This window comes from Salvelinus fontinalis, chromosome 37, assembly GCF_029448725.1.
Source record: "Salvelinus fontinalis isolate EN_2023a chromosome 37, ASM2944872v1, whole genome shotgun sequence".
NCBI lineage: Eukaryota > Metazoa > Chordata > Actinopteri > Salmoniformes > Salmonidae > Salvelinus > Salvelinus fontinalis.
In genome coordinates, this window is record NC_074701.1 from 18,029,299 (window position 1) to 18,046,360 (window position 17,062).

The window sequence follows — 17,062 nt, forward strand, 5'->3', positions numbered from 1 at the left end:
CTCCATTTAAAGGGGTATCAACCAGATTCCTTTTCCAATGGCTTCCTCAGGCTGTGACCAGGCTTTAGACATAGTTTCAAGCTTTTATTTTGAAAAATTAGCAAGATTTATCATAACGCGTCAGATGTCCTTTGATTAGTTCATGCGCCCGAGAGTTGTAGCTCGACATGCTCTTTCTCTGTAGTATTGAATAGTTTACCGTCCGGTTTAAATATTATCGATTATGTATGTTTAAAACAACCTGAGGATTGATTATAAAAACCGTTTGACATGTTTCTACGAACATTACGGATACTTTTTGGAATTTGTCTGCCCTTCAGGACCGGCACGAGCCTGTGGTTTTCTGAACATAACGCGCAAACCAAATGGAGGTTTTTGGTTATAAAAAATAATCTTTATCAAACAAAAATAACATTTATTGTGTAACTGGGAGTCTCTTGAGTGCAAACATCCGAAGATCAAAAGGTAAGCGATTAATTTTATTGCTTTTCTGACTTTCGTGACCAAGCTAATTTGCGGCTAGCTGTTCTTACTGTTTTGTCTAGTGATTGATAAACTCACAAATGCTTGGATTGCTTTCGCTGTAAAGCATACTTTCAATCTGACACGATAGGTGGATTTACAACAAGCTAAGCTGTGTTTTGGTATATTTCCCTTGTGATTTCATGATTATAAATATTATTTTTTAATTTGGCGCTCTGCAATTCAGCGGTTGTTTGCGAAAATGATCCCGCTAAAGGGATCCGTGCGTCAAGAAGTTAAAAGGTCTTGCTCACATCGGCTACGGAGTGCGTGATCACACAGTTGTCCGGAATAGCTGGTGCTCTCATGCATGCTTCAGTGTTGCTTGCCTCGCGTCACTGGGCAGCTTGCGGCTAGGTTTCCGTTTGTAGTCCGTAATAGTTTGCAAGCCCTGCCACATCCAACGAGCATCAGAGCCGATGTAGTAGGATTCAATCTTAGTCCTGTATTGACACTTTGCCAGTTTGATAGTTTGTCTGAGTGCATAACGGGATTTCTTATAAACTTCCGGATTAGAGCCCTGCTCTTGAAAGCAGCAGCTCTATCCTTTAGCTCGGTTCGGATGTTGCCTGTAATCCATGGCTTCTGGTTAGGATATGTACATACAGTCACTATGGGGATGACGTCATCGATGCACTTATTGATGAAGCCGGTGACTGAGGTGGTATACTCCTCAATGCCATTGGATGAATCCTGGAACATATTCCAGTCTGTGCTAGCAAAACAGTCCTGTAGCGTAGCATCATCTGATTACTTCCTTATTGAGCAAGTTTCTGGTACTTGCTGCTTTAGTTTTGCTTGTAAGCAGGAATCAGGAGGATAGAATTACGATCAGATTTGCCAAATGGAAGGTGAGGGAGAGCTTTGTTTGCATCACTGTGTATGGAGTAAAGCTGGCCGAGAGTTTCCCCCCCCCCTCTGGTTGCACATGTGACAATGCTGGTAGAAAATGAGGTAAAAAAGGATTTAAGTTTGCCTGCATTAAAGTCCCCGGCCACTAAGAGCGCCGCTTCTGGATGAGTTTTTTCTTGTTTGCTTATGGACTTATACAGCTCGTTGAGTGCATTCTTAGTGCCCGCATTGGTTTGTGGTGTTAAATAGACAGCTACAAATTCTCACAAGGCACCCCGACCTTCTCCATGTATCTCCATCTTTTCTTCACACTAATGACAGGGATTTGGGCCTGGTCTCTGGGAAGCAGTATATCCTTCGAGTTGGACTCATTAAATAAAAAATCTTCTTCTGGTTCGAAGTGAGTAATTGCTCTTCTGATGTCCAGAAGCTATTTTCGGGAGTGATGCACCGATATTACAATTTTTTGGCCGACACCTATATCCAATATTTTCCTTGCCAAAAAGAAAAATACCGATAACCGATATTTACAATTTTTGCGGCCTTTTAAAGCATTCTAGTACAGTTAAATAGTTAACACACACACACCTGGATGCACCGGTCTAAGGCACTACATCTGTGCAAGAGGCTTCACTACAGTCCCTGGTTCGAATCCAGGCTGTATCACATCCGGCCGTGATTGGGAGTCCCATAGTGCAGAGCACAATTGGCCCAGCGTCGTCCGGGTTTGGTCGGGGTAGACAGTCATTGTAAATAAGAATTTGTTCTCAACTGACTTGCCTAGTTAAATAAAGGTTACACACACAAACACACACTAAAAAGTTGTTTTGTTGGCATTTACGTATGTTCCAATTACCAGTAAAACATAATCAAAACCTATTTCTTTCACTTACTTGCTGTGCTGTTTGGTTGTTCATTTGTTCAGTTGTTTCATTCTCAACCAGGATTTCTATGGAACGCCGTTTGGGTCTCTGCATGTCAAAAAAGATACACTTGAAATAAGCTTGTTGACCAATCAGGACCTGAAAATGACTGCACGTCACATAATTTTACGCATTCATTGATTACACTATCACTCGTATTTCATATGTCACAACAATTCCTCGATACGTATGCTATGATGCTGGTAAAGTTGTCTCGGGCACCTACAGCGCTGGTCATAAAAAAAGCTAGCTAGCTCAAGGATGCAAATATTGTTCTTCCCCAAAAACAGCAAAACAACAATCTGTTTCAGTAGCTATCATTAGCTAGCTAACTATATAGCTAGGTGTCGTCATCGAAAATAACCCTAATTTATAAGACAGTTCTTATTTGATTAATGGTTGTCAGACCCATCAATGTGAAGCTAGCCACAATAAGGATTAGCCACAATAGTGGACTTTGCGGTTAGTCTTCAATATAAAAGTAGGGCATAATTCTACTCTTTGTATTCATTTGCATCACTATCAATGACATGCTTTTAGTTTGAAAGCAAACCTCAAAATCCACTATCGTTCCTAATCCTTATTGTGCCTAGCTTCCCAACACATAACCCGGTCCGGTCGAGCCTCACTAGCCAGAAGAAGCTAGCTGGCTGCTTATAACATTAGCTTTGGGCAACAGGGTTAAGTAGCTGGCTAGCTATGAATTTTCATATACTGAAGTTTAATTCTATAGGCGAACAACAAGTGGCAACCTAGCTAATACTTACTTAAGGATTCCTAAATCATTGCTAAGCATAATGAAAATGACTGCAGTTTATTCTGGTAATTTTTTTTCAGGCTGGTTGTATTGGTGCTAGCTAGGTACCAAGCTAAAGCTAGCTACCCCTAGAAGTTGCGGTCGAACAAATTATGCTTTATTACCAACGCGGTGTTGTAAACACATCGTTCGTGCCGGTATTTGTTTGCAAACTTTCTTGTACAGCTTTGACAGTGCTACTGCATCTTTTTTGACACACAAAGACCTAAACGGCTTTCCATAGTATGTATGTCGGAAAGCTATTTTACTTTTTTATTTAACTAGGCATGTCAGTTAAGAACAATTTCTTATTTACAACGACTGCCTAGGAAAAGTGGGTTAACTGCCTTGTTCAGGTGCAGAATGACAGATTTTTACTTTGTCAGCTTGGGGATTCGATCTAGAAAACTTTCGGTTACTGGCCCAACGCTCTAAGCACCCAAGCGAATAGTAGTGACGCCATTACTGTGTAACTCCGGTAGGGCAACATCTGAAAAATTGCACAATTGGTAGTGTGTACCGGTGCTCAACCAGTCGGCGAAAGCCAACATCACCCACGACAGAACGGTTGATTGTCAAGGGCAATGAATTCCATTATCTTGGCTTTAATGGAGTTCGCCTTTGAGTTGTCTTGCTGAAATTTTCTTACTCTTTCAAATGACTTCTCGACTTGCTGACTGCTCGAGCTACACAGCAGACATTGTGGGCTAGGTTAGGAATGCTGTGTTGCAACAGCGAAGGTTGCAGCAACTTCATGTAAAAAATAATTAATTTACAAACTATGCAAAAATAAATAAAAAAATAGCACAGTTGGTTAGGAGCACGTAAAACGGCAGCCAAATCCTCAGCCGCCATTATCCAAAGTGATCATTTCAGGCAGTGCCAACAGGGATATTTGAAACCAACCAAAAACTGGTTTTAGCGGTACCCCTGTTGTTTTAGTTTTATTTGATTAAAAACCAAGCATAGCCTCCCCTCCTCTCAATGAAGGCATTTTTTGCCTGCCCAATGCAATTGCAAAGTACTCAAGACAATCGATAAAGGGTTTGGCTTCTGTGACCACTTGGAAACAAATCTTAAATCACCAAAGCTTTATTAAAATATCAAGTTTGAGAGGAGTAAAACTAAGCTGACGTTCCCTTTTCATCTATGCATTGTAGGCAGGACCACATTATTTTAGCTATGCAGGTCTCGTTTTGGATGTGCGTCAAACCCTCCATAGTCTGCGTTGATTGAATATTACATGCCCACAGGGAAAATGACGGCGCCTTGAAGTGTGACATACTATTTAAAACAAGTTGTTTCGTTTTGATTATAATTTTTTTTAGGCCTCATCAATAATTAATTTAATCTTGCTTATTGACAATGCTTGGCATGTCCATGCCAAAATGCAATTTAGATTGGGCCTAGCCCCTATATCAGTGTGAATGCCATTGAAGCCATGCAATTACTGAAAATTGGATCAAGTTAACCTATTTAGCAAAGATGGGATAGGTCTACCTTTTGTTATTTCATTTCTGTAAGTCATTTAAGAAACTATTTTAGACTAACATTGGAATTGAAGTTGATTCCAAGGCAATACATAACGGACCATAAATACACAACCTGAAGCAACCACATATTTCGCCATGGAGCACGTTCTGATTGGCCAGTGAGGGGCCAAGCCTCGACACAATCACAGCTTGTTAATTCATCAAAACCCAGCCCTTTCGCGCCAACAAGTGCGCCAACAATTGTGATTTCTGACACCCATGAACCTATAGTGCAACCGCCTACACTTAGATTTACTATTGCGTAAGGTTTGTTAAAATAAAGCCGTAAACCAAAGCCAATTCCAACAACAAATATCATTATACCAGAACTAATAAAACATCCTGGGACAATTCTGACATACAGCAGCAAATAACGTAAGGTCATTTGCGCTCTAATGAGCAACGCTGTCTAAAACATCAGATAAAGGCATTCTGAGCACAATTGACAGGAAGTCAGTAATGCGGTTGGGGCAAGGTTCGTCATGCACACTATCACCCGTCAATTCCGCCTTCACTGCTGCAAGCCCCCTTCCGATGTGAATTGATTGTAAATGTAATGATAACAACCAGCCGACGAGATCTGGTGCCCGTTTCTTTAATATGTTACCACCTTGCAGACGCACAGCTGTAAAGAGGATTAGAGTGGGCCATTTAAAAAAATCGGCCACAGCTACAGTAGGAGGAAGGGGTTGATAACTGTCACACACTGTGGCAGCCAATTTGTTTGCTATGTAAACAGATTGAGGTGACAGCAGTCTCCAAAATAGCTAGATCATCAACCCCACTGGGTTGAGAAACAAAGTATTTTACCAGCTTTTGAGAGCATTGAATCATGTCAATATGTTTTCCACATGCATTTCCTAACCATTAGTATGTGTCAAAAGGCATTTTGTCCACTGAAAGGTTACCTACACTCAGTGGTCAGTTTTTTTGGTACACGACCACGTTCACGAAAATGGTTCGCTCCTACAGAGAGTGAGTCAAATGGCCGTGGCATGCTAAAAGTAACCAGTCAAAAGTTACTCATTCAAGGGTTTTTCTTTATTTTTACTATTTTATACATTGTAGAATAATAGTGAAGACATCAAAACTATGAAATAACACAATGTAGAATCACGTAGGAAAAAAAAAAAAGTTAAACAAATCAAAATATATTTGATGGTTTAGATTCTTCAAAGTAGCCACCCTTTGCCTTGACAGCTTTGCACACTTTTCGCATTCTCTCAACCAGCTTCTTGAGGTTGTCACCTGGAATGCATTTCAATTAACATGTGTGCCTTCTTAAAAGTTCATTTGTGATAGAAGATAGCACTATTTGGTAAAAATTCATATTATGGCAAGAATACGTCAAATAAGGAAACGACAGTCCATCAATACTTTAAGACATGAAGGTCAGTAAACCCGGAACATTAAGAACTTTGAAAGTTTCTTCAAATCAAATCAAATTTGATTAGTCACATGTGCCAAAAACAACAGGTGTAGACCTTATAGTGAAATGCTTACTTACGAGCCCCTAACAGTGCAGTTTAAAAAAAATAAGGATAAGAATAAAAGTAACAAGGTATTAAAGAGCAGCAGTAAAAAAAAAAAAAACATATACAGGGGGGTGCCGGTACAGAGTCAATGTGCGGGGGCACCGGTTAATTGAGGAAGTATGTACATGTAAGTAGAGTTATTTAAGTGACTATGCATAGATGACAACAGAGAGTGGCGGTGGTGTGGAGAGGGGGGGGGGGGGGGGGCAATGCAAATAGTCTGGGTAACCAATTGACTAGATGTTCAGGAGTCTTAGGGCTTGGGGGTAGAAGCTGTTTAGAAGCCTTCTGAACCTAGACTTGGCGCTCCAATACCGCCTGACGTGCGTTAGCAGAGAAAACAGTCTATGACTAGGGTGGCTGGAGTCTTTGACAATTTTAAGGGCCTTCCTCTGACTGATATAGAGGCCCTGGATGGCAGGAAGCTTGGCCCCAGTGATGTACTGGGCCGTACGCACTACCCTCTGTAGGACCTTGCGGTCGGAAGCCGAGCAGTTGCCATACCAGGCAGTGATGCAACCAGTCAGGATGCTCTCGATGGTGCAGCTGTAGAACCTTTTGAGGATCTGAGGACACATGCCAAATCTTTTCAGTCTCCGGAGGGGGAATAGGTTATGTGTCCGCTTCACTCCTGTCTTGGTGTGCTTAGACCATGTTAGTTTGTTGGTGATGTGGACGTCTAGGAAATTGAAGCTCTCAACCTGCTCTACTGGAGCCCCATCGATGAGAATAGGGGCATGCTCGGCCCTCTGTTTCCTGTAGTCCACAATCATCTCCTTTGTCTTGATCACATTGAGGGAGAGGTTGTTGTCCTGGCACCACACGGCCAGGTCTCTGACCTCCCCCCTATAGGCTGTCTCGTTGTTGTCGGTGATCAGGCCTACCACTGTGGTGATGGTATTTAATGACGGTGTTGGAGTCGTTCCTGGCCATGCAGTCATGAGTGAACAGGGAGTACAGGAGGGGGCTGAGCACGCACCCATGAGGGGCCCCTGTGTTGAGGATCAGCGTAGCGGATGCGTTGTTACCTACCCTTACCACCTAGGGGCGGCCTGGCAGGAAGTCCAGGATCCAGTTGCAAAGGAAGGTGTTTAGTCCCAGGGTCCTTAGCTTATTGATGAGCTTAGAGGGCACTATGGAGTTGAACGCTAAACTGTAGTCAATGAAAAGCATTCTCACATAGGTGTTCCTTTTGTCCAGGTGGGAAAGGGCAGTGTGGAGTGCAATAAAGATTATATAATCTGTTGGGGCGGTATGCAAATTGGAGCGGGTCTAGGGTTTCTGGGATGGTGTTGATGTGAGCCTGGGCACCTGGGCAGCTCTCAGCTGTGTTTCGCTTTGTAGTTTGTAATGGTTTGCAAGCCCTGCCACATCCGACGAGCGTCAGAGCCGGTGTAGTATGACTCAATCTTAGTCCTGTATTGATGCTTTGCCTGTCTGATGGTTCGTCGGAGGGCATAGCGGGATTTCTTATAAGCTTCCGGGTTAGAGTCCCGCACCTTGAAAGTGGCAGCTCTAGCCTGTATCTTAGTGCGAATGCTGCCTGTAATCCATGGCTTCTGATTGGGGTATGTACGATCACTGTGGGGACGACGTCATCGATGCACTTATTGATGAAGTTGTAAAAACCATCAAGCGCTATGATGAAACTGGCTCTCATGAGGACCGCCACATGAAAGGAACACCCAGTTACATCTGCTGCAGAGGATTAGTTCAGAGTTACCAGCCTCAGAAATTGCAGCCCAAAAAAACGCTTCAGAGTTCAAGTAACAGATACATCTCAACATCAACTGTTCAGAGGAGACTGTGTGAATCAGGCCTTCATGGTCGAATTGCTGCAAAGAAACTATTACCAAAGGACACCAATAAGAAGAGACTTGCTAGGGCCAAGAGACACAAGCAATGGACATTAGACTGGTGGAAATTTGTCCTTTGGTCTGGAGTCCAAATCTGAGATTTTTAGATCCAACCGCCGTGTCTTTGTGAGACACGAGGTGGGTGAACGGAGGATGTACACGTGTATTTTCCACCGTAAAACATGGAGGTGGAGGTGTCACTGTGTGGGGGTGCTTTGCTGGTGACAATGTCAGCGATTTATTTAGAATTCAAGGCACACTTAACCTTTTCTCAATAGGGGGTGCTGTTTGCACTTTGTAAAAATTTAATTCCCAAATTAAACTGCCTCGTACTCAATTCTTGCTCGTACAATATGCATATTATTATTACTATTGGATAGAAAACACTCTCTAGTTTCTAAAACCGTTTGAATTATATCTGTGAGTAAAACAGAACTCGAGTTGGAGCAATCTTCCTGTCAGCAAGTGAGAAATCTGAAATCAGCCAGGCTGTTCTGAGGTCAGTTTATTAATTTGCATGTCTTCTATTGGTTGAGATGCACTGCATACGCCTTCCCCTGGATGTCAGCAAATAGTGAGAATTGGAATGGAGTTGCTAGGCAGATCTGAGGCCATATAAATGGACTGGGAACGTGGGGTCCGGTCTTTCCTTCATTCACCATGACGCAAGACAGACCTCAGGATGGCGTTCTAGAAAGCTCCCGTTATAGCCCTTAGATATATCCGGCTCTGATTTTATTCGATATAGGTGTTAAAGACATCATAATGTTGTTATTTTAAACCGAGTTATATCAATTTATATCAGTATATTGCGATTTTCGGATATTTATTTGTGCTGCGTTCTAGTGAGTTGGGCACGTCTGGGTCACATGGCTAATGTTTACTGCTAAATCCAAAGTTGAAGGCGACAATCTACAACAGAGCAACGATTATTTTGGACAAAGGACAACTTGCCCAAGATTCTGATGGGAGCTCATCAAAAAGTAAGAACTATTTATGATGTTAATTCGTTGTTCTGTTGAAAAATGTAAAACTCATATTCCGCCATTAATTTCGGTGCGGTCTCGCTTTAACGCACGCTGTATGTCATAGTAACGTTAATTTTAAAAATCTAACACAGCGGTAGCATTAAGAACTAATGTATCTTTCATTTGCTGTCCAATCTGTATTTTTTAGTCAAGTTTATGATTAGTTACTGATTAGATTAGGTGCCTCTCCCAAGATTTCTCCCGACATATTGTTGGCAGCTTGGCTACTATTCTCATTGTATAACCACGATTTGTGCCGCGAAATATGCACATTTTCGAACAAACTCTATATGTATTGTGTAATATGATGTTATAGGACTGTCATCTGAAGAAGTTTGAGAAGGTTAGTGAAAAAATTAATATCTTTTGCTGGTTTATTCGTTATCGCTATTGTTGGCTTGAATCAATGCTGTTGTGTGGTTGGCTATTGTAGTAAGCTAATATTATGCCATATTGTGTTTTCGCTGTAAAACACTTAAAATCTGAAATATTGGCTGGATTCAGAAGATCTTTGTCTTTCATTTGCTGTACGCTGTGTATTTTTCATAAATGTTTTATGATGAGTATTTAGGTAATTCACGTTGGTCTCTGTAGTTATTCTAGTTGCTTTGGTGAGAGTTGTGATGGTGGCTGCAATGGTAAACTATGATTTATACCTGAAATATGCACATTTTTCTAACAAAACATATGCTATACAATAAATATGTTATCAGACTGTCATCTGATGAAGTTGTTTCTTGGTTAGTGACTATTTATATCTTTATTTGGTCGAAATTGTGATAGCTCCCTATGCAGGAAAAAAATGGTGGGAAAAAAAGTTGTGTATTTTGCTATCGTGGTTAGCTAATAAATTTACATATTGTGTCTTCCCTGTAAAACATTTAAAAAATCAGAAATGATGGCTGGATTCACAAGATGTGTATCTTTCATCTGGTGTCTTGGACTTGTGATTTAATGATATTTAGATGCTGGCTACCACAACATTCTGCAGCAATACGCCATCCCATCTGGTTTGGGCTTAGTGGGATTATTATTTGTTTTTCAACAGGACAATGACCCAACACACCTCCAGGCTGTGTACGGGCTATTTTACCAAGATGGAGTGATGCATCAGATGACCTGGCCTCCACACTCCCCCGAACTCAACCAAATTGAGATGGTTTGGGATGAGTCGGACCGCAGAAGGAAAAGCAGCCAACAAGGAAAAAGGAAAGGAAAAGCAGCCAACACGTGCTCAGCATATGTGGGAACTCTTTCAAGACTGTTGGAAAAGCATTCCAGGTTCAGCTGATTGAGAGAATGCCAAGAGTGTGCTAAGCTGTCATCAAGGTAAAGGGTGGCTATTTGAAGAATCTCAAATATAAAATATATTTTGATTTGTTTAACACTTTTTTGGTTACTACATGATTCCATGTGTTATTTCATAGTTTTGATGTCGTCTTCACTATTATTCAACAATGTAGAAAATAGTGAAAATAAACAAAACCCTTGAACGAGTAGGTGTTCTAAAACTTTTGACTGGTAGTGTGCAGACGGGCATCAAAGCATTCAGTTACGGTTTGATTGAACGTTAGAATGGGCAAAACGAGTGACCTAAGCTACTTTGAGCGTGGTATGATCGTCGGTGCCAGGCGCACCGGTCCCAGTACCTCAGAAACGTTCGGTCTCCTGGGCTTTTCACAAATGACAGTGTCTAGTTTACCGTGAATAGTGCGACAAACTAAAAAAGTCCAGTCAGCGGCAGTCCTGTGGGCGAAAACAGCTCGTTGATGAGAGGTCGAAAGAGAATGGAAAGAATTGTACAAGCTAACAGGCAGTCCATAAACAGGCAAATAACGGCACAGGACAAGTGGTGTGCAGAACGGCATTTCTGAACCCACAACTCGTCGGACCTTGTCATGGATGGGTTACTGCAGCAGACGACCACACCGGGTTCTACTCCTATCAGCTAACAACAAGAACAAGCAGCTCCAGTGGGCACATGATCACCAACAACGGACAATTGAGGAGTGGAAAAACATTGGCTGGTCCAACGAATCACAGTTCCTGTTGCGTCATGCTGATGGCAGTCAGGATTTAGCGTAACCACACGATGGCGGTGGTGGTGGAATGGTGTGGGGAATGTTTTCACACGTTAGGTCCCTTGATACCAACTGAGCAACGTTTCCATGACCTCAAGAATTAAGAAGGTTCTGGAGGCAAAAGGGAGTCCGACCAAGTAATAGACGGGTACACCTAATAAACTGGCCACAGTGTATGTTATCACTGAAAGGAGGATACATCAGGGAATTGAATGGCTACACCTACAAGATGAAAGAATTTAAAATACCTGAAATCATGTACTTTTTTTACATCCTCGCCATGTATATCAAACATTTCCCTAAAGACAGGAGCTTTATACCTGTCACACAATAAGGGAGCCAGTCAGTGCACTGTGTATACCACACTGGTATGGTGGAGTTTAGGGTTGTCTGGAGCCCATCAGCCCATGGGCCTGAATGAGCCTCATCTTCGCAGGGCAGAATGAGCAGGGGCAGGTGAGGTGGAAGAGAGAGCGAGAGAGAGAGCGTGCGCACACGAGAAAGAGGAGTCTATGGACAGCCTTTCATCAGCCGTCAGGGAGAGCCAGGCGCAGTGTGGATTAAAGACACACAAACACTGAAATGGAACATCAAACAGAGGCGAGTGGAGAGCTGCGTCAGAGCATCTCTGATCACCCCAATGGGCACAGGAAGTGCCCCTTCTATCTCTACATACCAGCGCTGGTGAGATGCTGAAGGCCAGACTGCAGAGATGTACTGCGGAAGTTGTTCCAGGTGATTTGGCAAAATGAGAGGATCCTTTGACAATACATGATGTACAAAAATGGCAGGTCTTACAGTGAAAAATTAGGGCATCTCGCTTTAATAATTAGTGAAAAGACAGGACAGTGGGAGGGACCGAAAACAGAAAGACAGAAAGAAAAAGATCAAATAAATAAAAAGAAGCAAGCTCTCTAGGTCACAGCGTTGAGGGATGCCCAGTGAGCACCTGTAGTCTAGTCCTGCTTCTGACACATCAATCTGTGGGGAGCTCCTCTGAACAGGCGGTGTGCACAGCACTACTCCTGACTGTGTACAGACAGACTCACTAGAGGAGAAGCTCAGTCTGCTGAAGACAGTGAATATACTCAGAGATTGCTCCTATATCCAGCCACTGAGCCACCATGAACCTCGGGATAGCCACAGGTATTCGCTCTCTGAATGGGTCCGAGTCTGAACCCCTCCCTGTTCAACTGGGTCCTAGACTTCCTGACGGGCCGACCCCAGGTGGTGAAGGTAGGCAACAACACTCTGCCACGCTGATCCTCAGCATGGGGGCCCTACAGGGGTGCGTACTCAGCTTCTCCTGTACTCCTTGTTCACCCATGACTACGTGGCTACTAGAGTTGACCCCAATTATTAGGTCGATAGGCTGTTGGTCGAAATAGTTTATTTTTATTGAGCAGTAGATTACACACACAAATGTCCCTTTTTCAGGACACTGTCTTTCAAAGATAATTAGTAAAACTTTGAATAACTTCACAGATCTTCATTGTAAAGTGTTTAAAACACTTTTTCCCATGCTTGTTCAAAGAACCATAAACAATTAATGAACATGCACCTGTGGAACGGTCGTTAAGACACTAACAGCTTACAGACGGTAGACAATTAAGGTCACAGTTATGAAAACTTAGGACACTAAAGAGGCCTTTCTACTGACTCTGAAAAATACCAAAAGAAAGATGCCACGGGTCACTGCTCATCTGCGTGAACGTGCCTTGCATGCTGCAAGGAGGCATGAGGACTGCAGATGTGGCCAGGGCAAATTGCAATGTCCGTACTGTGAGACACCTAAGACAGTGCTACAGGGAGACAGGACGGACAGCTGATCGTCCTTGCAGTGGCAGACCACGTGTAACAACACCTGCAAAGGATCGGTACATCCGAACATCACACCTGCGGGACAGGTACAGGATGGCAACAACTGCTCGAGTTACACCAGGAACGCACAATCCCTCCATCAGTGCTCAGACTGTCCGCAATAGGTTGAGAGAGGCTGGACTGAGGGCTTGTTGGCCTGTTGTAAGGCAGGTCCTCACCAGACGTCACCGGCAACAACGTTGTCTATGAACACAAACCCAGTCGCTGTACCAAACAGGACTGGCAAAAAGTGCTCTTCACTGACGAGTCGAGGTTGTGTCTCACCAGGGTTGATGGTCGGATTTGCGTTTATCATCGAAGGAATGAGTGTTCCACAGAGGCCTGTACTCTGGAGCGGGATCGATTTGGAGGTGGAGGGTACGTCATGGTCTGGGGTAGTGTGTCCCAGCATCATCGGACTGAGCTTGTTGTCATTGCAGGCAATCTCAACGCTATGCGTTATAGGGAAGACATCCTCCTCCCTCATGTGGTACCCTTCCTGCAGGCTCATCCTGACATGACCCTCCAGCATCACAATGCCACCAGTCATACTGCTCGTTCTGTGCGTAATTTCCTGCAAGACAGGAATGTCAGTGTTCAGCCATGGCCAGCGAAGAGCCCGGATCTCAATCCCATTGAGCACATCTGGGAAATGTTGGATCGGAGGGTGAGGGCTAGGGCCATTCCCCCCAGAAATATCCAGGAACTTGCAGGTGCCTTGGTTGAAGAGTGGGGTTACATCTCACAGCAAGAACTGGCAAATCTGGTGCAGTCCATGAGGAGGAGATGCACTGCAGTACTTAATGCAGCTGGTGGCTACACCAGATACTGACTGTTACTTTTGACCCCCCTTTGTTCAGGGCCACATTATTTAATTTACGTAAGTCACATGTCTGTTGTTTAATCTTGTTATTTTCATACAAATATCTACATGTTAATTTTGCTGAAAATAAACGCAGTTGACAGTGAGAGGACGTTTCTTTTTTTTGCTGAGTTTACATACACATACAGTACCAGTCAAAAGTTTGCACACACCTACTCGTTCCAGGATTTTTCTTTATTTCACTATTTTCTACATTTTAGAATAATAGTTTAGACATCAAATCTATGAAATAACACATATGGAATCATGTAGTAAGAAAGAAAAAAAGTGTTAAACAAATCAAAATATATTTTATATTTGAGATTCTTCAAAGTAGCCACCCTTTGCGGTAGTCACCTGGAATGCATTTCAATTAATAGGTGTGCCTGGTTAACAAGTTCATTTGTGGAATTTCTTTCCTTCTTAATGCGTTTGAGCCAATCAGTTGTGTTGTGACAAGGTAGGGGTAGTATACAGAAGATAGGCCTATTTGGAAAAATACCATCAAAAAAGCAAAGAGTCAATCATTACTTTAAAGACAATAAGGTCAGTCAATCCAGAACATTTCAAGAACTTTGAACGTTTCTTCAAGCGCAGTTGCAAAAACCATCAAGCGCTATGATGAAACTGGCTCTATGAGGACCGCCACATAAAAGGAATAACCAATTACCTCTGCTGCAGAGGATAAGGATCTGATAGTATTTCTGATTGGCTTAATGCACCACCACTAATGAGCTGTGGAGCTTCTCAAAGTATTTTTTTCTTCACCTCAAACAGCAAGCAAATGATGGCAAAATCTACGAAAGATAGTAGGAGTGGGAGGAGGATGGTCGGGACAGGTTAAGTTAAAAAAAACTTTTTTTTTATTTTTTTTTTACACTTCTGGTTATCTTGATCTCTGACTCCCTCAAGTAATTTGTGTCTTATTTCATCAAACAGTGAACTTATAGCATCAGACACGCTCAATGCATATATACTTAATTTTAAAACACATCATTAAAAAACACGACTTTCGGTCGACCAAGATTTGTATTTTATTTTGTCGGGGAAAGCCCCAGTGGCCACGCACATCTCCAACTCAATCATCAAGTTTGCTTACGACACAACAGTAGTTGGTCTGATTACCAACAACGATGAGACAGCCTACATGGAGGAGGTGAGAGCCCTGGCGGAGTGGTGCCAGGAAAATAACCTCTCCCTCAACAAAACAAAGTAGGTGAACGTGGACTACAGGAGTCAGCAGAGAGAACACGCCCCTATCCACATCGACAGGGACGCAGTGTTGAGGGTCAAAAGCTTCAAGTTCCTCGGCGTGCACATCACTCAGGACCTGAAATGGTCCCTCCACATCAACACCGTGGTAAAGAAGTCGCAACAGCACCTTCAGGAGACTGAAGAAATTTGGCTTGGCCCCTAAGACCCTCACAAACTTTTACAGATGCACTATTGAGAGCATTTGGTCATCGCCCGCAACCGCAGGACTCTCCAGAGGGTGTTGCGGTCAGCCCAATGCATCATCGGGGGCACACTGCCGGCCCTCCAGGATATCTACAGCACCCGGTACACAGGAAGGCCAAGATGATCATCAAGGACCTCAGCCACCCGAGCAACAGCTTGTTCACCTTGCTACAATCTAGCAGGAGGAGACAGTACAGGTGCATCAAAGCAGGGGCCAAGAGTCTGAAAAACAGCTTCTATCTCCAGGCCATTAGACTGCTGCAACAGTCATCCTTAGCCGGCCCCCACCTGGTACAATGCCCTGCACCTTAGAGACTGCTAACCTATGTACATACAGTTATTGAACACTGGTCACTTTAATAATGTTTACAATGTTTATTGTTCTGAAATAATTTCTGTAGTTAGAAACAGATAAGAGTAGCATTCCTGCAACATTTTGTGCAAATGTGATTAGATCTTTGAGAAACTAAGCTAATTGATTACTCACTTAATATATACACATACTGTAATCTCAACATAGCTCATCCTATTTAACTACTGTTGTACATAACTTGTACTACTTCTGTATTGTCCATACTGTTCTATACACACCACATATTTATATTCTGGACTGACATTGCTAGTTCTAATATTAATTTCTTTTTGGGGGGTATTATTTGTGTATTAGTATTGTACTGTTAGACACTTACTGTTGACTAACCCCATTCCATACAAATTTGCGCAACCGCGGCATTCAAACAACGCTGTACGTTAAATTGTGACATGTCATTACGTGACGTACAGCACGCATAATGCAACTCACTCTGTGTCGTACAGCCTCTCTCCACCAGCGCTTCTCTCGCACATTAAAAACAAGGGACAGGGTAAGGGGGGATACCTAGTCAATTGTACAACTGAATGCATCACTGCAAGCCATCATGACTCTCAATAGCCACTGTTTACTTCTGAAGATAAATTTAGCGCCGCCCTACAAACCAGATTCAAATTCAACACAAACCTTCAAATAATGACACATTATATAAACTCTTTATAGTGTTTATTAACATTTTAGAGGCGATAAGTTGGACAGATCGGGTGAAAAAAGCAGTTTCCCCACAGTTTCCCCTATCCTGCAGTAGGTTTCGTTCCCCAACCGCCATTTAAAAAAAAAAAAAAACGACAGAGCTCATTGCCTTCTTCAATCATGCAGACGGGCAGTATGAAGGTCTCGTCATTGATTTTGCTGGAAAAAGGGGAGAAATTGCGCTTTACAATGGCATTCATATTACAGTTGACCTGGAAGTATTACGTTTTTGGGCGCTAAAATAAGGTCAATTGTACGTTACAGCGCGATGTACAAAAGTGCTTTAGGTAACTATACTGCACTGTTGGAGCTAGAAACATAAGCATTTCGCTGCACTTGCTTTAACATCTTCTAATCTGTGTACACGACAAATAAAATGGTATTAGCGGTAAAAAAACGCTGTGTTCTTTCTCAGTGTCTTAACCATTGTGGTGAGGTGATCCTATCAACAGAGCAGTGCCTTTCCCTTAATGTATGGGAAAATATTAGCTTTTGGGGGGGGGGGGGGGTTCATGTGAAAGACCCCACGCACAGCACTGAACCAGGACACCTTTGTCACTGAGGAGAACTAGATATCAGTTCTTAGAAATAGCCATTCAGTCAATCACTTTCTAATCTAAGCACACACCTTCAGGACAACCATCTAAAATGAAATCTTGTTGAAATCAATCAAGCAATTATTTACCATTAAAGC

At 42.7% G+C, this 17,062-nt stretch overlaps 1 protein-coding gene across 2 annotated transcripts in view; it reads right to left on the reverse strand.

The window, feature by feature from the left end:
* Positions 1 to 17,062, reverse strand: part of LOC129836288 (PDZ domain-containing protein 8-like) — an 80,271-nt gene that overhangs the window by 17,573 nt on the left and 45,636 nt on the right. The window contains exon 4 of one of the 2 annotated variants that reach the window (XM_055902235.1): positions 2,268 to 2,345. The exons of the other annotated variant lie outside the window; for it this stretch is intronic. Within the exon in view, the coding sequence (XP_055758210.1) occupies positions 2,268 to 2,345 (78 nt within the window). The remainder of the gene's footprint in view (positions 1 to 2,267; positions 2,346 to 17,062) is intronic. 2 annotated transcript variants of the gene reach the window in all.